The 22,284-nt window shown below is 39.9% G+C and overlaps 1 protein-coding gene across 6 annotated transcripts in view; it reads right to left on the bottom strand.

Moving 5' to 3' along the window:
• The window catches only part of LOC147016808 (immunoglobulin superfamily DCC subclass member 4-like), a 187,248-nt gene that overhangs the window by 31,181 nt on the left and 133,783 nt on the right, over window positions 1–22,284 (bottom strand). For 4 of the 6 annotated variants that reach the window (XM_085845835.1, XM_085845834.1, XM_085845836.1 and 1 more), the window contains 7 exons: window positions 16,606–16,743; window positions 15,731–15,937; window positions 13,000–13,206; window positions 9,130–9,294; window positions 8,723–8,900; window positions 8,356–8,483; window positions 4,035–4,205 (listed from right to left, as the gene is read on the bottom strand). In XM_085845835.1, coding sequence (XP_085701961.1) covers window positions 4,035–4,205; window positions 8,356–8,483; window positions 8,723–8,900; window positions 9,130–9,294; window positions 13,000–13,206; window positions 15,731–15,937; window positions 16,606–16,743 — 1,194 coding nt within the window. The remainder of the gene's footprint in view (window positions 1–4,034; window positions 4,206–8,355; window positions 8,484–8,722; window positions 8,901–9,129; window positions 9,295–12,999; window positions 13,207–15,730; window positions 15,938–16,605; window positions 16,744–22,284) is intronic. The other 2 variants (XM_085845838.1, XM_085845837.1) reach the window with 2 other exon arrangements.

The following is a 22,284-nucleotide window of genomic DNA, read 5'->3' as shown; positions in this document are numbered from 1 at the left end:
CACGATCAACTCTCACGGACAAATTAAAGTATATCATCAAAATATTATTTTGGCTTTGAGGATCGGATATCGTCTGGACTAAATAAGTGTCGAAATCTGTTGTGAAATGTGAAATTTAAAGAAATAAGGAGTCTTATAACCAAGACTATATACCTATTTACTTTAAGCAAGCAAGGCTATGTTCCCTCCTTCTCCATACATACACAAGAAAATGTGAAATTTCCAAAGCATTAGACTTATCTTTTTCTACTGTTTGGAGAATTATATTGAGTGAACAAAAAATTTAGGAATGTGCCAAAATTAACCAGCTTCATTGAGCAAAATGATTTCATGCATTCACTGCTTGGCATCGCACCCTGTTCCCCAGAGGGATTGCTTATCCATAGTGTCTGCCAGATCTGTGTCTATATTTTCGGAGGTTTTGTGAGGTGCTCTACAAGGGATCAAAGCAAATCTGGTGAAAAACAGATGTTTTAAGATAAAGTTATAATGTTTGCATGGACTGCAAACCGATGTACCACATGATGCTTGCACAGACGAGCAGGCAACATAGTGGATAATCTACAATATTTATTTCATGGGCGAATAAACTTTGCGATGTTTCCAGGGTTGTTCTCCAACTCTTTTGTGGATAAAGTCATCATTTGAACAAGTTCATTTTATTTATTTAACTGCTGCGTTTGTGGTGAAGACCGGCTTTAAAGTTAAATGGATCCTATATGCTATACAGACACTGCCTGACCAGCCGTTCCTTATCAACCATTTAATTGGAGTGCTTGCTTGAGTGCTTAAGCCACTTGCTGAGCGCCCTACATTCAATGGCAGTACCGCACTACGTCATTCTGAGTGAATCACTCACCAAAAATTTGCGATGTCGGCCAAGCATGTATCTGTGTGTGTTGTGTGTTGTGTGTTGTGTGTTTTGTTCACAAAGCATAACATATTATCTCTGATAATTCCCGGACCCCCACTCCTCTCTCTCTGTCCTAACCCCTCCCAATACAGTGCAGCACCCTCCTCCCACACACACCTCTCTCACTCTCCCCTCCTCTCTCTGTCCTCTGTCTCTGGACATATGCAGATGGTGGTTATGTCTGGACTGTGTTTGTCTCCGGATATCTCCGGGTGGTACTTGTCTCGAGACAGCTTGGCTCCACACGCGTCTGGGCAGTATTTATGGGTTTTTCTCCAGATGTGTCTGGATGGTATTTATCTCTGGTCGTATCTGGGCCGTGTTTGTCTCCAGACACGTCTGGGTGGTATTTATCTCCAGGCGCATCTGGGCAGTATTTATGGGTTTGTCTCCAGATGTGTCTGGATGGTATTTATCTCTGGTCGTATCTGGGCCGTGTTTGTCTCCAGACACGTCTGGGTGGTATTTGTCTCCAGACGCATCTGGGCAGTGTTTATCTCCAGACATATCCGGGCGGTGTTCGTCTCGAGATGCGTCCGGGCGGTGTTTGTCTTCAGATGCATCCTGGTAGTGTTTGTCTCTGGACATGTCCAGGCGGTGTTTGTCTCTGGACGCGTCCAGGTGGTGTTTTTGTGTCTGGACGTGTCTGCATGAGAGTTTTTCTCTGGATGTCTCTGGGCCGTGTTTATCGTAAGACCGGTAGAAAATGGATTTCAGATATTATTTTGTTTCCATCATCACTGTTATTCTATGCAGAACAATTTTGATGAGACTATGAATCATAATTAATGCTCCACCGCACATCTGCCTTCCCTTCCTCTCACCTTCCTCTCACACTCCCCTCCCTCCTCTGTCTTTTCCCCTCAACCTCTTCCCTATCCCCCCTCTCTCTCCACCCCCCCAACCCCTCTATTTCTCCTCTCCCCTTCGTATACCCGCCAGTGAAGTGACGGGTGGTATTTTCACGTATAAATTAAAATCCCTTAAACCTAACAGCATATTTGCTCTCTTTATCTATCCATGCCTTTCTGTGATGACCCTCCCTCTCTCATAAATCCGTGTCATGTATTGTTCAAAGATTGTACATGTTTCCATCGAGTACTACCAGGTGACAGTCTCTTGCATGATATAATTTGGACATATGCGCACTGCATCAGGTCCACTGCCACACCCCTGCAAGAACTGATGCTAACCTGCAGTGAATTGCTGCATATGATCGAGGATGACGACATTAGGACATATGTGCAAGACAATACAGAGTGGATAAGTGTTAGAATGTACCTGCTATAATTATCTTGAAAATACCAGACATTTTATGGGATGTAAAACATATTCATGGGAGTATTACTAATTATTTATGAGAAATTGTTAGGCAGTGTATTGACTCAGTGCAATGTTAACACTTGTATACTTGTGATTCAATATGGAACATATTGTTTACTATCCAAGACTGTGTAATCTTTGTCAAGATGAGATTTCTATTCGAATAGTTGTGTGGAGTTAAAAAAAGTGAGTTAAACTTTAAGCTGTGTGGAAAGATTGTGGGTATGTGAAAGAGAAGCAGAGCAGGTTTTTAGGACACGTGAGGTGATGTCGGTTGGTCCAGTTGCAAAATCAGTTGAGGGTTGACAGAGACTTTTTCACCTTCTCAGAAGCAAAAGTATCAGAGTCCAGGAACAGTTCCGTGAATGGTTATGGTGGGTACAGAGAAGAGAGAAAGAGAGAAAGAGAGAAAGAGAGAAAGAGAGAAAGAGAGAAAGAGAGAAAGAGAGAAAGAGAGAAAGAGAGAAAGAGAGAAAGAGAGAAAGAGAGAAAGAGAGAAAGAGAGAAAGAGAGAAAGAGAGAGAAAGAGAGAGAGAGAGAGAGAGAGAGAGAGAGAAAGCGAGAGAGAGAGAGAGAGAGAGAGAGAGAGAGAGAGAGAGAGAGAGAGAGAGAGAGAGAGAGAGAGAGAGAGAGAGAGATATATATATATAGATATATGCAGGTACTCGTCACTATTTTGAGGATGGTACAACGCACAGACAAGCAGGAGGTGGGAGTGAAGGCGAAGTCGCAGCCAAAGGGAGACGGGGATACAGATATGATCATGAAGAGGATTTTCGTCATCATGACAACCTCTGCAAACTGGATTTCTCATTATTCCCAGATTGGAGGAGATAAAGATTATGGGATGGGTGGTAAGAATTTTTTGTTGAAGGCACAGAGAGAGGTGGTGCTGAAGGTGCAGGAGGAGGGTTGATGGACCAAGTGCTTAACTGACAGTTATGAAAAATAATCATTGTGAAGAAGAAGAAGAATATACCCTGGTGAAGAAGAACACGTGAGGTACTCCTCATGAAGAAGTAAGGAAAGTGAAGCATTTAAAAATGTTTTAAATGCTTTGAAAGGAATAAGGAAGAAATGTTTAGATTCAATGGAGATTCAGTTTGGAGATATTGAGAAAAGAGAGATACAGAATGAGGGAGAGGAGGGAAGTACAAGCAGAAGGAAATTGTGGCAGAATGAGATCGTTTTGGGGTGAAAAATAATTTTTTTTGTTTGTTTTTATTTTTTTGAAACAAGGAGGGGAAATAGGGTAATGTTGACGGAGGTAGAAAGTACGATATTTGGGAAGAAAAAAGCTGAACGAGGAACACAACGTCAAAAAGAGACAGATTTTCACAGTGGCTATCTGAGGAGTACGCCTTGAACAACACAAAAACTAATTTGACAACACATCACAACAAGGTACGATTTCACATGGAAAATTGGACAAAAACATAAACAGCAACACAGGGACGAAAACGGAAAAACATGATGAATCCGGTTCGGAAAACTTAGCTCTTACGAGATGGGAGCGGTAACTGCAAGTTCAACTACACATGCAAAAACCCCTGAACCAGAAGTCTCCTCAACATTTGGTCATTTCCTTGCTTATTCTGTCCAACCATTGCCCTGCTGCCCCACTGTCAGTTCATTGCACTTTTACCCTCTGTCATGTGACTTCTCAATCTTGTATTAAAAAAAGAAACAAAACTATATATACAGTCAGGGTTTGGCATGATAGCTGAGAGGCTAAGTAGGTGAATAAATTTTACGATCAATTCAAATGAAAGTAAAAATTCAGGTGTTCTAAACTGACCGGATATAATTAAGCGGGTCCAGTGCTTGTTGTGTGCAGAAAGGTTCTCGTGTGAAAACAAAATGTACTGGACAATGGGCCCATTAGGTTGCGCTGGAGGGTTCCACATAACACCCACGGATGTTGAGTCGAGAACTTGGACCGTGACATTCTGTGGTGATGAATCCGGACCTGTACAAAGTGCATCAAAACTTTGTTCCTTTGCCATGGCACCAAATGTACCACTTGCATGCAGTTCACAACACCAGAATAATGCCGGCTCGAAGCAGGTCATCTGCAACTTCTCCGGCCTTTATGTCCTTGTTCAACATTCTTTGAAGCTGCATTCTTACATGATTAAAATATATAATTCCATTTAGGCTGAAAGCATTTGGGGTGTTTTGTTGTTCATTCTCGATACCAAAAATGAATCCTTCCACAAAAAGTTTAATTTCAGATCTTTCCCCATTTCAAAATACTCAAAGATAGATGTCAAGATGCTTACAACTTTTCAAGCGTTTCAGCAAACAATCCTGATAAGTTGTGACAATCGGTAACACCGTTTCATTGCTTCCCAATATCAGCACCAATTGAGTCATAAAAACAATTAACAGAAAATATAAATTTAACAACAGTTTTGTCTGGAATACCAGTTTAACCTCAGAACCTACAAGGAAGCACCAAACTCTTATGCGTGCCATATGGAATGTGCAAGACAAGAGCACGCAATTAAACACAGCTCGTACACAGGAGACAGGTGTGAGTACGCTTATGACTCAAACAATGAATCTATACTCTGTCGCAAAACCACCAGTTATAATGCTATCACTTGAAACATAAAGGCTGACAAAGTTCAATTGGATGTACTCACTTGGATTATCATTTTAACATAATTTACAGGAGAAGCCAAGTGTGGAAGTACAGAGTGACAATGCATTATATTGAAACAGGATCCTGAATATTGACAATGCAAGGAAACAGACACAAGAGGAGGCCATTTAGCTCAACATGCCTGTGCAGTACATCCATGCCATTTTGTGTCCATCAACAAACCTATCTTTCAAATACCTTAATCCTTTACTTCCCATTAATTTAATCTAACTTGACATTTACATAGTTCATTTGTGAGTAGCTTGCAGGGATTGGTGGTATTCAAGTCAATGTGCAATTAGTAATTAGCTGTAGTTTTTAGAAGCATTTCTACAGTTGCAAGGTAGGTGCAACGTTTCCACTAAATCAGATTGACCTGGCAAGCTGAGACTTTTATCCAACAAACCACTTAAGGCCCGGTCACACCTTGACGTTTTAGCCAGCGATGGCAACGTATTAAAATGTATCTAAAACGCTGGCTTACGTTGAACTTTTGATGTTTTTTTTTTAAAGATTCGGACATATTCATAGCGACTTGGTCTTATGTATAACGCATTGGGAACAGACACAGAACGTTTCGTTGTGTTATAGATAACCTATACCAACGAATGCTGAACCTGTTGTCGGCCTACACAACCGATGCCCAACGATAGTCTAACTTCAGCATAGCGCGTTGCACGCATCGCCGACGATATCGTGACGTAGCCTATTAAAAGGCTGACACACAACGATTCGAATCATAACTGCCGTAGAAATGGAAGTGTCAACATCGCAGTCACACCCTGGCGATCTTGCCAGCGTATGCCGACCTAAGAAAAATGTGTCTAAAAGGTTGGGGCACGTCAAATACGGTATGAGTAAGTTTGGTATACGTGAGTAGAACGCTAAATTACGCTATCATACGTCATAGTAAGTAGAGTACGTCAAGAAATTTTAAACATGTTCAAAATTTTACGACGTACTCGGCGTATGACACACGTTCCGCATGCGATGGGGATAAGTTTTACACACGATATGTGGACGCTTACACACGTCCACAAAGGCTACTTATAAGCTACTCATAAGTCGAAACACGTCACGGTAATGTCTTTTTTACGCGAAACTTATTTCTAACTTATGTTTGACGTGCTTTGAACCAATTCTTTACGTAGTCCCAACACACATCGACGTATGTAGACGTATTTCAATGACGTCTTCCAGTCGACAAAAAAAAAAAATTAACGTGTTTCTAGCTTACAACTGCCATATAAAGACGTGTTCCCAGCGGTTTTGGGAATTGGTATATAAAAATGCTGCTCATAAAAGGGGAACCCAACAGTGTTTTCGAGTCCTTTTTGAGTCGATGTCCATGTCAGCAGTAACAGTATCAGTATCAGTATTAGTATTAGTATTAGTATTAGTAGTAGTTTGTTCATGTTGGCAGTAGTAGGTGAGTGTGAGGGGGAGGGTGTGGGTTATGATGGATCGTCCTTGCGTTTAACGATTTAACGATTTAAATGATAAACTCAACGATTTAAATGGCTGCATCTCCACTATTGAAAGTAGACGCTTGCGCTCAACAATTGAATTTTTTTTACACTCAACGACTTTTAAACGGTACCACTCAACTATTTTCATTGTTTACAATGAACGATTTAAATTGCTGTCACTCGCCTTTGTTTTTTGACGCTGGCGCTCGGAAATTTTAATCGTTTCTATTGAATGTGCTAAATCTGCAATCTAAAGAATGCTGCAAATAAGTGTCCTGGCCGTGGCCGTGGACGCTGACGCAAGGACGATCCATTATACCGACGTCTTTCAGCCTATGAGTAACTTAAAAGTAACGTCTGTCGATGTGTAGCAACGATCGCGTAACGTGCCAACAACACGTTAATCATAGGTTAGAAATAAGTTTTGGGTACGCTAAACATTACCTCGGCGTGTCTCAACTTATGATTAACTTACAAGTAGCATGTGTTGACGTCTGTCAACGATCGCAGACCGTGCATACAACTTGTGGCCAGCGTAGCGGAACGTGTGAGTCATACGCCGGCATACGTCGTGAAATTTCAAGCATGAAAAAATTTTAGGACAACTAAAAAGTACAACCTTTAAAGCCAACGTACAACGACGTATGGTAGTGTTTTTCAGCGTGCTCTCAATGTTATCAAAACTTACCCATAACGTATTCAACGTGTGTCAGCGTTTTAGAAAAAAAATTCAAAAATCGGCATACGTTGGCTAAAACGTCAAGGTGTGACCGGGCCTTTACTCAAGCTGTCCGATTATATTCATGAGGTCGATTTGTAAAAGATAAACCGATTATCAAGAACCCCTTTGCAGAACACCTGCCGCTAATACGACTACTTAAAAATGGGGATTGTGCTGAAAGGAAACTTCCAACATCAAATTACCTCAAACAGATATGGCGATTGTTATATTCTTAATTCTAAGACATATTTTTCTGAGCTGATTATGTTTAGCACTTATTCTGGGAGGGGAAATAACTTATTAAGGACCTACTGCATTCTGGAAAGTAAATAGCCACAGAAAGTCAACTTTTAATGACAGTTCTGAGTCGTGGTCAAGCACAAAGTCATCTTTATATTAAAGTAGCTGGATTTCTCTTTTCGTCTGTCTGTCACGCTCTTTTTGCTGGGACGTCATCTCGGCGAGGCCTCTGTGGATGTGCACTTCATCACGGCATCACGGCATCCAGCACTCAACCCATCCCGTAGCTTCACTGATAGCAGCAGAACAATAGAACCCATATAATGTATTTGACTCTGACTATATCTGACATCAGTAGTCACGGGCTGAATGCCAGATGTTTAGCGTCGGAATTATGGATATCGTAAGATGGCGGTGTCGTAGGATGGCGGTGTAATAAGACAGTATTGTGTAGGACGACACTATGGCATTACATCTAGCGCTAGGTTAGACTTTTACGGCGGTGTATTATTCATGACTCAATGAGAAGTGGTGTATTATTTCAGAAACCATTTTTGACAAATGCAAACAAGCGGTAACTAATTAGCCAACATTTATTAAATCTCATTATTGTAATAATAATGTAATTTTCTGAGATGTATAAGGAACACGTTTTTTCCTGATCGTCACTTTTGTTCATCATCACATGGCATAAATGAGAACAAGCAATGCATTTTGTAACTTGGGGGGGGGGGGGGGGACATGAACATCTGATCCCTGGGAACATAAAATGAATTCATAATCTCGTTTCTTGTTGAATAAGTGTGTGTATTACTAAAATGAATTCTGCATTGTTAGCAGTAAACAAAATGTTTCTGGAATAAATAAAAAATTGCATATATTGAACTGCGAATAAACTGTATTATTGTACTGTAACATGTACATTGTACAAGTTACGTTGTTCGATCACTGCCAACAAAGCGATGGATTCAATGCCAGCACCAGTACAATTGAAAAGACAAAACTCCAGTGCGTACAAAATTAAGTCAAGAATGAAGCTTACGATCTGGCGTCGTAGTTGCCTCAACCACCGAGCTGAAAAGACCTTCAGTGTGATCGCAATGTAACTGCACAGCAAAGTGGTAATGTGTGAAAGGTCGTAGGCCTTCGACCAACACTTGCTCTTCAGAGCTGCAGCAAAATTAAGTGAAAATGGTTATTGAATTCCAAGGCACAGTAAAATATCTCCACAATTATGTGTAATTTTCTCAGTCCATTCTACTCTTCTTGCATGCCACCGACTCTACGAGTCTATGTAACACTACTCCAGTGTCTCCTATCTTACTCAAACCGCATCATCACCATCTCACTCTGTCGCAACCTACTTGTACAACCCCACCCTCACCTGAATTAATCCAAGTAGAGCTCACCTGGTGATATAGCTGAAGTTGGACCCAAGCTCCCCATCCATACCAAAACGGACCATGTAGTTGACTGGTTCCATGTAGTTTATGGCAGGCTTTCGCCAAGCTAGCCAGATTGCACGAGAACCATTGCTGATCGCACTGAGGTGCGTCGGGCTTGGGAAGTAATTAATTTGCAAATCCTCTGCAGAAGAGTATTGAAGAGATGACATGAGGGCCATGACATTATTAATCACAAATATCAATGTTAAAAACTATAGAACCTAACTGATCAGCTGAACAACCAGCAAAGGAAATAAAGAAACAACTTCATTAAATGTGGCAGTGAGAGGTGGGGAAAAAAACCAAATAAGGAAAACATTACTCAACTACGACTAATTAAGATTAAAATGAGTGTCCTGGACTTTATTGACTTTGGCCATTCTCGGGTTGATATGACGGTGCCATAGAGGAGGCAGCATTCGATGGTGGAGTTGAGACCACATTGAGAACGTCCAATGTGCGTCCAATCCACATGCTCTCAAACCGCTCATGTCTGGTCAATGTGACCAGCAGCACCTTGTACAAACTTCCAGGATCTGCATGACACAATGAGATGTTATTTGTCCACAACACAACACAACACAACACAACACAACACTGGAGCAGGAGGTGAGAATTCTGGCCTATTGAGAAAGCTCTTCACTCTGTATGGATCTTATAATGTCAATGTATTACCAAGCTAACCATAGCATGTGAGTATAGCAGGTAATGGTCATTTCAAACGGTATGTGAGGTGGCTTTGTGATATGATGAACCATTATGCCATAATTGCCTTATTGGCCTTGGAATAATGAAGAGAAACCTGTTCCTGATGCTGTTTAGTGAAGTTGAGCTGCAAAATGTATAGGTTGATAATTATAAGTATATGTGGAAGCTGCTTTGCTGCCATTAGCTGGTTTGTAGCTGCTTTGCTTCCTCAGGACCCAGACAGCTTGCCATCGTGACAGAACCATGAATCCTGGATTGTACCAGCAAATTCGACAGGACAATGTCAGGGCATCCGTCTGTGAGCTGAAACTGAACAGAAAGTGTGTCATGCAGAAAGACAACGATCCTAAACACACAAGTAAATCCACAACAGAATGGCTGAAGCAGAAGAGATTTTACATTTTGGAATGGCCAAGTCAAAGTCCAGACTTTGACCCAATTGAAATGTTGTGGCAGAACCTGAAGCGAGCGGTTCATGAAAAAAAGGCCACAAATTTCTCTTGAGTTGAAGCAGTTCTGTTAGGAAGAATTGGCCAAAATTCCTCCAAGCCGATGTGCAGGACTGATGAAGAGTTATAGGAAACGTTTGGTTGAAGTTATTGCTGTTCAAGGGGTGCCACCAGTGACTGAATGTCACGGTTCACATACTTTTTGCGACAAATAAATGAAATGTTGGATCATTTTGCTCAACAAATAAATGAAAAAGTAGATTTTGTTTGTGTGTGTGTGTGTGTGTGTGTGTGTGTGTGTGTGTGTGTGTGTGTGGGTGCGTGTGTGTGTGTGTGTGTGTGTGTGTGTGTGTGTGTGTGTGTGTGTGTGTGTGTGTGTGTGTGTGTGTGTGTGTGTGCGCGTGCGCGTGCTATTTGTTCAATCAGGTTCTCTTTATGGAATATGCAGACTCAGATGAAGATCTGATCACATTTTAGGTCAAATCTATACAGAAAATTCAAAAGGGTTCACAAATGTTTTCTCACCAGTGTGTATATACATACAGTGGGGAGAACAAGTATTTGATACACTGCCGATTTTGCAGGTTTTCCCACTTACAAAGCACGGAGAGGTCTGTAATTTTTATCATAGGTAAACTTCAACTGTGAAAGATGGAATCTAAAACAAAAATCCTGAAAATCACATTGTATGATTTTTAAATAATTAATTTGCATTTTATTGGATGAAATAAGTATTTGATCACCTACCAACCAGTAAGAATTCCGGCTCTCACAGACCTGTTAGTTTTGTCTTTAAGAAGCCCTCCCATTCTCCACTCATTACCTGTATTAACTGCACCTGTTTGAACTCGTTATCTGCATAAAAGACAGCTGTCCACACTCAATCAATCAGACTCCAACCTCTCCACAATGGGCAAGACCAGAGAGCTGTCTAAGGACATCAGGAACAAAATTGTGGACTTGCACAAGGCTGGGATGGGCTACAGGAGAATAGGCAAGCAGCTTGGTGAGAAGGCAACAACTGTTGGCGCAATTATTAGAAAATGGAAGAAGTTCAAGATAACAGTCAATCTCCCTCGGTCTGGGGCTCCATGCAAGATCTCACCTCGTGGAGCCTCAATGATCATGAGAAAGGTGAGGGCTCAGCCCAGAACTACACGGCAGGACCTGGTCAATGACCTGAAGAGAGCTGGGACCACAGTATCAAAGAAAACCATAAGTAACACACTACGCCGTCATGGATTAAAATCCTGCAGCGCACGCAAGGTCCCTCTGCTCAAGCCAGCACATGTCCAGGCCCGTCTGAAGTTTGCCAATGACCATCTGGATGATCCAGAGGAGGAATGGGAGAAGGTCATGTGGTCTGATGAGACCAAAATAGAGCTTTTTGGTTTAAACTCCACTCGCCGTGTTTGGAGGAAGAAGAAGGATGAGTACAACCCCAAGAACACCATCCCAACCGTGAAGCATGGAGGTGGAAACATCATTCTTTGGGGATGCTTTTCTGCAAAGGGGACAGGACGACTGCACCGTATTGAGGGGGGGATGGATGGGGCCATGTATCGCGAGATCTTGGCCAATAACCTCCTTCCCTCAACAAGAGCATTGAAGATGGGGCATGGCTGGGTCTTCCAGCATGACAACGACCCGAAACACACAGCCAGGGCAACTAAGGAGTGGCTCCGTAAGAAGCATCTCAAGGTCCTGGAGTGGCCTAGCCAGTCTCCAGACCTGAACCCAATAGAAAATCTTTGGAGGGAGCTGAAAGTCTGTGTTTCCCAGCGACAGCCCCGAAACCTGAAGGATCTGGAGAAGATCTGTATGGAGGAGTGGGCCAAAATCCCTGCTGTACTCTGTGCAAACCTGGTTAAGAACTACAGGAAACTTCTGATCTCTGTAATTGCAAACAAAGGTTTCTGTACCAAATATTAACTTCTGTTTTTCTGATGTATCAAATACTTATTTCATGCAATAAAATGCAAATTAATTATTTAAAAATCATACAATGTGATTTTCAGGATTTTTGTTTTAGATTCCGTCTTTCACAGTTGACGTGTACCTATGATAAAAATTACAGATCTCTCCGTGCTTTGTAAGTGGGAAAACCTGCAAAATCGGCAATGTATCAAATACTTGTTCTCCCCACTGTATATGTATATCCTCACTAAAATTCATGGACCGGTGTTTGTGGGTTTGTTTGTCAGGCTACTCCTACAGTTCTGAGTGAATTACATCCAGACTTGCTACAGAGGATCAGCATGACCCCAATTAATCTGTAGGGGTGTTTTTATCTTTGCCGGTTGTCTTGGGAGGATGAGGGAGCAGGATGGGGGTGGGGGAGGAGACGCAAATTCTCTATGTAAATGTGTATCGTGTTGCGTCGACTCCAGGTGGGAGAGGGTATTACAAGTCTCCAACATTTACAGTGCAGTATTCCTGTCCCCACGTTTTCCAGTGCAGTGAGGTGTTTTGAGTTATAAGCAGTAGGTATGCTTTTGCTTCATGCACATGGGTTATTTTTTTAGCCTATCAGAGCTGTCAGTTGCCTATACAACACCCAAATTAAGGTATGCGTCAGAATAACGTGCTGCATGCTTGGAACAAGATCGCCCAATTGGGGGGGGGAGGGAAGGGGTAACTCTGCTAGGATATAAAATCCATTCACAGATGCATTTCTGGCTCAATGGCCCTCATCAGCTGGAATGCATAAACCTCAAGAGTTGAGCTGGCAAGCTGTACCATATGGCATAACTGCTGAAATCCTCATAAACGGTGTTATGGATGCCTAAATCAGGTGGATGTGCAACATCACACACTATTGGTCTGAGCCATTGCAACAATTGCTTGTGTGAGACGAGGCATTCACGGTCACCATTCCAGTGAAGAGGTATTATTCAAAATATACATACATCTGCAGATATTTACTAATTTGTTATTCTTGTGTTAAAAATGTGCATTTACAAACTATGCTTTTGTAAAAATAAAATAGAGTGATAACAATATTCATAAAACAATTAGAACAGATTCACATGGTCATGATCCTAAGGCCAAGTTCAAGAATAATCTACTCTGAGTGAGTAGTACCTAAATCTGAAAGCAAGTAACTTGTTACTTTATGTTTCAGCACAACGGGCTTGACAGGCCCCATCTCAACCATCTCGTCCTGGGCCACAAGATGGCAGAACAAATGGTACGAATGCACAAGTATGTGGCATCTTGGCGACTTCCAGGACACCAGTAACGTCGTGTTATTGAATTTTCTCACAGTGAGCTCGGATGGGAATGGAAAATCTGTTGAAGAAGCAACAACAGAAAAGTAAAAACAAGTGAATTGATCAATCAATGTCAACGAGTCATCACAACTGCGTTTACCAAATAAGTTCATTTATCCTTTGTATTCTTGTACCTCCTTCATGGAAGCTCTTTTTAATGCAACAGTTTTGGAACGAAATAGATGAGAAGGGTCATACATATAAACAGAGGTTGTTGCATTAACAGACAACATAAAAACGTTGCAGGGAGGGACAACATCAAACTGGGAATGGAAGGGAATTTAGGAAATGTGAAATTAATGCAGGTGACATGTAAGTGACACAGCATGGAACGGACACAAGAAAGGACAGAATATGAAGAGCACATAATCCTTTTGGGTACCTGTGGAATCACCTAAAAAGTACTTGTTCAATCATCTTTGCTCATGTCCCTCAGGGTGACTCAGGGTTATCTCAAGTAGCTTCACACTCTTTCTCATTAGCCATGTTCCTCCATCCCATACCTTTTTCTTGATTTGTCGTCACAATCTTAACCTTACATTACATTACTAAACTCTTTAATGAGCTTTAATCAAAGCATACAAATGAGACCTTTATCTAGAGTGTCTTCGAAGTTGACTCAAACAATGCCTAGAGCTTTGGATTCAAACTCTAAAGATTTTTATTCATCCGAATGTAGCACAAGGCTGTGGGGTAGCATCAATGGATGAGGGCATGGCTGTGCTGCTGATGGAATGCTGTCTGCTGGTTAGGGCAGGATTTGGAATTTGTTCAAGGTGCTGGCAATTGTTCGCCTACTCTTCGTGAAAGACACGATGGGATATTTAACGTCTACCAACGAATGCTGGCAGACAGGACACCTGTTTAATGTCCATCTGAGGGACGGCACATATATTGATGAATCACCCTGCCTGTGAAACACCAGGATGACAGTTTATAGCTGGGTCGGGGTTCAAACCCAGGCTGTACAGCTGAGAGGTGAGTGTGTGTACCTCTCGGCCATCCTTTCAGTCCAACTCGAAAGAGGACAGCCATCAAAGTAAAAATGAGAAACATTCTCCATTAAATTATAAACAAATGTTTCATACATAATGAAGTTTGAACTCATAATGTTCAAATAAAGGCATAAAATGACAAACACCACCAAAGGAGACAATCTTCAATAGAGTTACAGGTAGTGAACAAAAAAATGGAAACACCAATGCAAAGTCACTTAATAGGGTGTTGGGCCACTATGTGAGGCCACTATGGCTTGTATGCGCCATGGCATAGAGTCCACCAGCGTCTTGAATGCTTCAGGAGGGATGCAGAACCATTCTTCCAAGAAAAAGTAAATCAACTCACACCTGTTTGATGGAGGTGGAAAACACTGCCTCAGGCGTTGTTCCATAAAATCCCATAAATGCTTGATTTGGTTCAGATCTGGTGATGAAGAAGGCCATGGCATATGGATAACATCAGTGTCATGCTCATCAAACCATTAGACGACCACATATGCTCTGTGGATGGGGGCATTGTCATCCTGGAAGATACTCCTCCCGGCAGGAAAGAAATGCTACAACATGGGGTGAAGATGGTAAGTCATTACCATTATGTAGTGATTGGCAATGACCTTGCCATTTAAGGAAACGACTGCACCCAATTCATGCCAGGAAAATGCAGCCCCCAAACATTACAGAACCACCAGAACTCTTCACTGTTGGAACCAAGCAATCAAGGTTGTAGAGTTCTTTAGGTTGGCACCACATGCACACTCATCCGTTTGTCGAGAACATGGAGAATAATGATTCTTCTCACCATATCACATTTCTCCACTGCTCGGCAGCTCATTGTCTGTGCTTTTTGCACAAGTGGACTCACAAATGTGGATTGCCAGGTGTGATGAGCAGTTTGTGCACTACAACCCGACTATGTTATTCTACTCTCTGGAGTTATTGGCAAAACGTTTTTGATGAAACTGGCTGCTCCCACCCCAGGTTGAAATTTAGTCAATTCACCTGCAGTTGCTCGCTTGCTTTGCCTTGCACTTCAAATGAATGCATGGATATCAAGATCCTGCCATATGCACTTCTGCCCACTGTTGCCCTTTTCTGATGAGGTATTTCCGTCGGAATTCTATGCCGATATCACCGAAGTCACCGTTGCTCATTAAACATCAACTGTCTTTGCACTAAAGCTCCTGCCAAACTCACCCCAACAATCACCCCTCTTTCAAAGTCACTGAGGTCTCCTCTTGCAGCCATGCTAGGCATAATTATAGGCAACCAGTCTATGCGGCATTTTTATGCATGACCCTAAGCATGCTCAGATGTTATTTGCTTCATTAACACAATGGCCACACCAGTGTGGAAGCTGTTGCTTTCAATATAGTTGGTGTCCCTCATTTACCCAGGTGTTTCCATTATTTTTGTCCACTACCTGTATCTCTAAAGCATGGTCATCTCGGTTAAGATAAGCATCAATCAACCAACTAGGTTTTGTAGACACATCTCCTGTCCATCGATATCAATAAATGAGTAAGTACAAAAGGTAAGCTCACATACATGTGCAGTTGTAGTCATGGTTGGAGCTGTTTCCAATTTTTGAATCATTGCCTGGTGCTGGTATGGTGTAAAAGGCCCAGAAAGATGGGTTACCATAACCCACATGAGTGGCTGCTGCTAGGCGCACACGATACAGCTTATCGGGCTGCAAGCCTTGGAGCATCACCGAATACTTTTGTGCTGGAACCTCCACACTCTGAAATTGATCTGCTGGGCATGGAACACAGCTCTTATATCAAGGAATAAAATAATCACCACAAATATCAAAACAAGTAGGACGTGAAAATGTGTGAATCCATTGATGCTTTTGGAGGTTCTGTGACATGAGGAGATGAAAATATTGGGAGGTTGAACAATAGTTATGTAGTTAAGTGACGATGACCCACACTGATTAAGGAATGATAAGACGACACTCTTCATTTTGGAAGTTTTTCCCAGCTACTGTATTTCAAATGTCCCAGCTACTGTATTTCATTTATTTTACATTGTTCAAATGAAGACTACACTCTTAATTTTAGAAGTTTTTCCTCAATGTCTTGCAAAGTGTCCATCTCATATGATAGGTCTAAATTTGGATGAAATTTGTATTGAATATCATTTTGTTTTACGGAATGATGGGAGTGATGAATCCAATAGGTTATGTAATTTAATGTATCTATTTTGTTGAGGAAAAGTTGAGAGATATCAAATTCATAGATTTCTCACATACTTGTAAAAGATATTGGCAATGTGAGCCAGTGCCGTGGAAAAATTTCAAATTCCTGGATCTCCATCGATAGCTAAACCTCAATGCGTGAGGTTTCATCAAGAAACTGTGAGATGCCAAGAAGATGGTTCGGTACTTGGACTAGGAAACCAAATACTGTTACACTCACCCTCATACTGAAGACCATAGTCTACACGGTAACTGAGTAGTGCACCATGGTTCTTCACATGCAAAAGAGGATGCCAAGAAACATTCATCATCGATTCACCAGTCCAGGACAGCGAGGGGCTGTGAGGCTGTGAGGGTACTATCAGGTTAAAGAGGAAAAAGTACAAGAGATGAAAATGAAATTATAGCAAAACATTGTGATCAGAAAAACACAAACCACAATTAAATAATACCATCTTCATATCTTCTTCTTTTTCTTTCGGCTGCTCCCGTTAGGGGTCGCCACAGCAGATCATCCGTATGATCCGCATAGTGATTTGGCTTCGTTTTTACGCCGGATGCCCTTTCTGACGCAAGCCTGGTCGCCTCTTACGACACACAGGGATATGGTACACCTATTCTCACCGGGGCATACACCGGGCCCAGTACACTGGTACTCATTTCGCCGACCTCGGAAGGATGACAGGCTGAGTCAACCCCCTGGTGTTATACGACTTGGTATATATGTATGTATGTATATATATATATATATATATATATATATATATATATATATATATATATATATATATATATATATATATACGTTAATTCAGTGGCCCAATGGGGCTTGAACTCAGGACCTTTTTGGTCCCAAGCCGCTGCCCTAACCACTGCGCCAACACCAGGCTTAAATACCATCTTAATATATAAATATCATATATATATATATATCATATATCATATAATACCATCTTCATATATAAAGCTCAAATCCTGTCTGTGTCTCACAAGTGCTGCCAAATCTACAGGCCATGCCTTTCCCTCTGGTGGCCCAGAAATCACCACCATTTTTTTTGCACAGCATAGCTCTGAGGCTTCATCCCTGGTGTACATTTGAAGATTGAACAACACATCTTCGATCAACAAATAAAGGTACAGTTTTGAGGAAACAAAGGTTCATTTTGATGACAACTCAGGCAGAGGAAATGAGAGAATGCATGTTTTGTTCGCAGATATGCTGACAGTGGTCAAATATATCAGTGTTGTAGTCTAGTCCACCTGGTCCGAGTCCAAGTCTGAGTCCAAGTTCGAGTCCAGCAGTTCTGAGTCCAAGTACTTGGCAGTCCGAGTACTTGGCATTCCGAGTCCAAGTCCGAGTACTGATTTGTTTTGTGTGTGTGCTTTGGACTTGCCTCTGGTTTCTAATGACTTGTGTGCCAAATTTGGTGGACATGGAGCTATCCATTCATTTCTTACGATTTTCAAACCTCCGCACCCAAACATGCACACTTATGCAGGTAAAGTTGTTGTGCTGTGCACTTGTTGGTACAAATGTCCCAGTGACTGTATTTCATTTCTTTTACATTGTACAAGACCAAGTGACCACTCGTTCTTTGCAACGTCCATTCTACACCGTGGTGACATTAAAATTGGATTCAGACGTCGGGAAATTTTTTCCATAATCATTCACAACGTTAAACATAAAAAAAATGCTGAAATATATAATTACGACGTTTTATCACATCGCTAATCACATCTTAACATTAACGTCGGTCTGTAGTTTCCATTTTAGAAATTACCCAAAGGATAAACTGGTATATTAACATATTTAACAACGTTATCGTCTAGTATATGCCTTGTGAGGCCTTGTGGGGCCTTGCTATAGAAATAAAACAGTTGATATAGAAATTAAACATGTAGGAATTAAATACACGTGTCAACTTCATGTGTACAAGTCAAATTCAGCATTAAAAATTAAAGTTTAATGCATGATTAAAGGAGAAATTACTTTGCATCTTTGCATGAAGAGTAGACATCTTTAAAAGTGCTTTATAGTCAATGAAAGTAACATTTTGGGTAATATGACAAATGTCACACTTATACATGAACCATTAGTACCATAAAAATAACAAATTTCTACGGCTTTCTAAGGACTAAAAAAAAAAAAAAAAAAAAACTTTGAAAAGATTGCTCCATGACTACAAACCGCTTTAAAAAGCCACACAATTTTCATACTTATTGTAAATATATATATATATATATATATATATATATATATATACATATATATATATATATATATATATATATATATATATATATATATATATATATATATATATATGTATGTAAAGGTGCCCGTCTTCGACGGGCGTCACTGGCAACATATGGTAAAGACAGATAGCATGAGTGTATTTTAAACAATATATGATATCATTTTTATCCATTGATTATCATTCAGGTTTTCCCCTTCGACTGTCCCGCAGTAGCTCCACTTTGATGACATTACCTCGTAGTTTAGTGACAACACAACGTGTACCATTCGAGAGTTCCGGAGGATCCATAGAGTGTATTAAAATTACAGAGCACCCTACTTTAAAGTGATCCAAAAGGCCGGATCAGTTTCGTGTACATATTCATATCTTGTAGATTTTAGCTGGCCGGATCAGTTTCGTCTACATATTCATATGTTGTAGAATTTAGCTGATTCTGAAACTGTTAACAGCATGTCGATCGGATGGTTCTGTGATTTTCTACGGTAGTAAACAGAAGTACGACTTAAGCCTGTACACCACTATGCGGAGATCCGAGATTTTTATGTGTACGTGCTCAATCCCGCACCCACCCGGAAAAGACCCAAGTACACTGTCAGTACTCACCTCCACACTAAAACGATGATCATGATTTTGGGTTTAACCGTAACTGACCGGGCGATACTTTGTTGACAGTTGGTCCGGCTGAGCAGCGGGTATCGGTCGATGAAAATTTCAAAACGGAAACCAACCAACGGCAAAAAAAAGCAAAGAAATACTTTGAACTTAGTCAGAAAGTCATGGTTTTGTGAAGAAACTATGGCACATGGAAAGTGCAAATTAGTCAAGTATGAACTCAACTGTTTTCTCCCCAAATGGAGCATGATTCTATGAGCCAAACGCATCTTAGTGGTCCTCTAAAAAATGGGAAACATTTTTATTTCTTTTTTGCGCAATAATTCCTCCCATTTTGCAAATGGAGTTTTTTTAACTGTTTAACTACCATAATCATCAAAACGAATTTTGAGGGCCTCTTAAGGAAGACAATAATATCATTACTATATATATGTCAAAGCTTGTTTCATGTCATGAAGTAACAAAAATCTGATGGTGGAACAAAAAAAGGGGCATGCCGAAATATTAATATAGGTTTAACTACCATAATCATCAAAACGAATTTTGAGGGGCCTCTTAAGGAAGACAATAATATCATTACTATATATGTCAAAGCTCGTTTCATTTCATGCAGTAACAAAAATCTGATGGTGGAACAAAAAAGGGGCGTGCCAAAATATTAATATATTAATATATATATATATATATATATATATATATATATATATATATATATATATATATATATATATATATATATATATATATATATAATGACTCAGCCTGTCATCCTTCCGAGGTCGGCGAAATGAGTACCAGTGTACTGGGCCCGGTGTATGCCCCGGTTAGAATAGGTGTACCATATCCCTGTGTGTCGTAAGAGGCGACCAGGGTTGCGCTGGGAAGGGCATCCGGCGTAAAAACCTGTGCCAAATCATGATGCGGATCATAACGGATGATCCGCTGTGGCGACCCCCAAAGGGAGCAGCTGAAAGAAGAAGATATATATATATATATATATATATATATATATATATATATATATATATATATATATATATATATATATATATATATATATATATATATATATATATATATATATATATATATATATATATACATATATATATATATATATATATATATATATATATATATATATATATATACATATACATATACATACACATATACATATACATGCATATACATACATATACATATACATACATATACATATACATATATATATATATATATATATACACATATATGTATTAAATGAGGACGTAATTACTTTCTTGCTTGATAAGTTTCACCGCTCGGGGAGTTCAAATAAAGACGTTAGGACTTCGACATAAATATGACAAAAAATGCCGTAAACTTTGTACAGAGAAATCTAACTGGTTTTCCAGATCCAATTTTGAGAAATGTTATTAAAATAACAACTAATATTGCAACAAACATTTGAGGTTACTTTTTGTTGAGGAAACCAATTCTGACCTTATTTGAAGGATTCAGTGGCATATTTTAGTCTGAAAGCGTGTTTGGAACTGAGCTTTTCTACTCCATATTTTCACTCTATTTCATTCAATTTTTGTCTGATTTGACATTACGACCAGTTTCTGTTATCACAGCAATCCTCTGCACACAATGTATGATTTCTTTAAAAAACAAAATCAAAAAATTAATAACCCTAACAGTAACCCTAGCCATTATTTTTGCTCTAATTCCTTCAGGTTTGGTCAGGTTTGACATTCTGACCACTTTCTGTAGTCACAGAATTCCCCTTGACACTGTGATATAATTTCTTTTCCTAAAAAAAAAAAAAAAATGAAACATGAAAAACCATAATCGTAACCCTAACAGCATGGGCACTGCTGTAGTTATGATTCCTGACATGCTATGGTGCTCAGATTTTAACATGTCCTGAGGGTAGTATTGAGGTTATATCTCAAATAATAATGGAGATATGGAAAGCATCATCTTAGCCAATCAGGAGTAAGATATAATTGTGTATTTTTAATTGTTTTTTCAAAACACATAAATTAACATCTAACTTGTTCATATGAATGTCCAAATAATCATCTTTTTTTGTGTTTACAAGTACAATGATGTAAAGTATGTTACTATGTTTATTATGCATATTTTTTCAACATACATAGTTTACTTTTAAGAAAGATCACTAGAGACAGTGTATAAATAGATGACTCGTTCCAAAACTTTTTATACTCCAAAACCTCATTCATATTACTATATGGAAAACATACCTTGTTTTTGTGTAGCACTTACAACTAAAGTGTTGATAGCAATTAAAGTTAAGCCATTTGATGTTTAGCTTTGAAGTGATTCAACGAATCAAAGTGTTCTTTGAAAAAACAATGTGTTTTAATTTGTGTGTCATTACACGAAGGTAGGCGACAACGGTCTTATTTAATATCTCTGAAAATCTGGAACATCGGTAGGAGTTATTTTATTTTAATTTTCCTCTGTGGAGGATTGTTCAATTCTGTCCGTTAATCCTCTATAATCACCTGCTCCACAGTTGCATGGAACAAGCATTTTGGTAGGAAACCAATTAGGCCTGGTGACTGACTATGTGCAGTACAGGTTCTTGCTGCTGTACACTAAAAGTTTTACTGCACACTTTTTATTTCTACTGCACACTTTTTATTTCCACTGCACCATAAAAGTTTTACTGTACACTAAATTTTGCCGGACTCAAGCCGGACTCGATCAGGAATCATGTCGAATCCGAGTTCTTGGCAGAGTCCGAGTCCTGAAGAGTCGAGTGCAAGTCCAAGTCCTCCAGAAAGTGGACTTGAGCCCTACTTCACTGTAATATACACCAATGAAGTTCTCATTAACGTTTTCATAATGTAGAAGAAACTATTATTATAAATCTTGTGGGTATATCTGCTTCTGGAAACAACTTTCATAAAACAAGGTTCTTGTATAGTACAAATGAGAATATTGTAAATTTGCTTAAAAAGTACCATGCAGTTCGTATTGTATCAACAACAACTCGAGCAATAAGATCTGGAGAA

This window comes from Eptatretus burgeri, chromosome 11 (genome assembly GCF_056783735.1).
Source record: "Eptatretus burgeri isolate ZD-2024b chromosome 11, Ebu_testis_v1, whole genome shotgun sequence".
NCBI lineage: Eukaryota > Metazoa > Chordata > Myxini > Myxiniformes > Myxinidae > Eptatretus > Eptatretus burgeri.
This window is presented reverse-complemented; position numbering and strand designations above follow the sequence as displayed.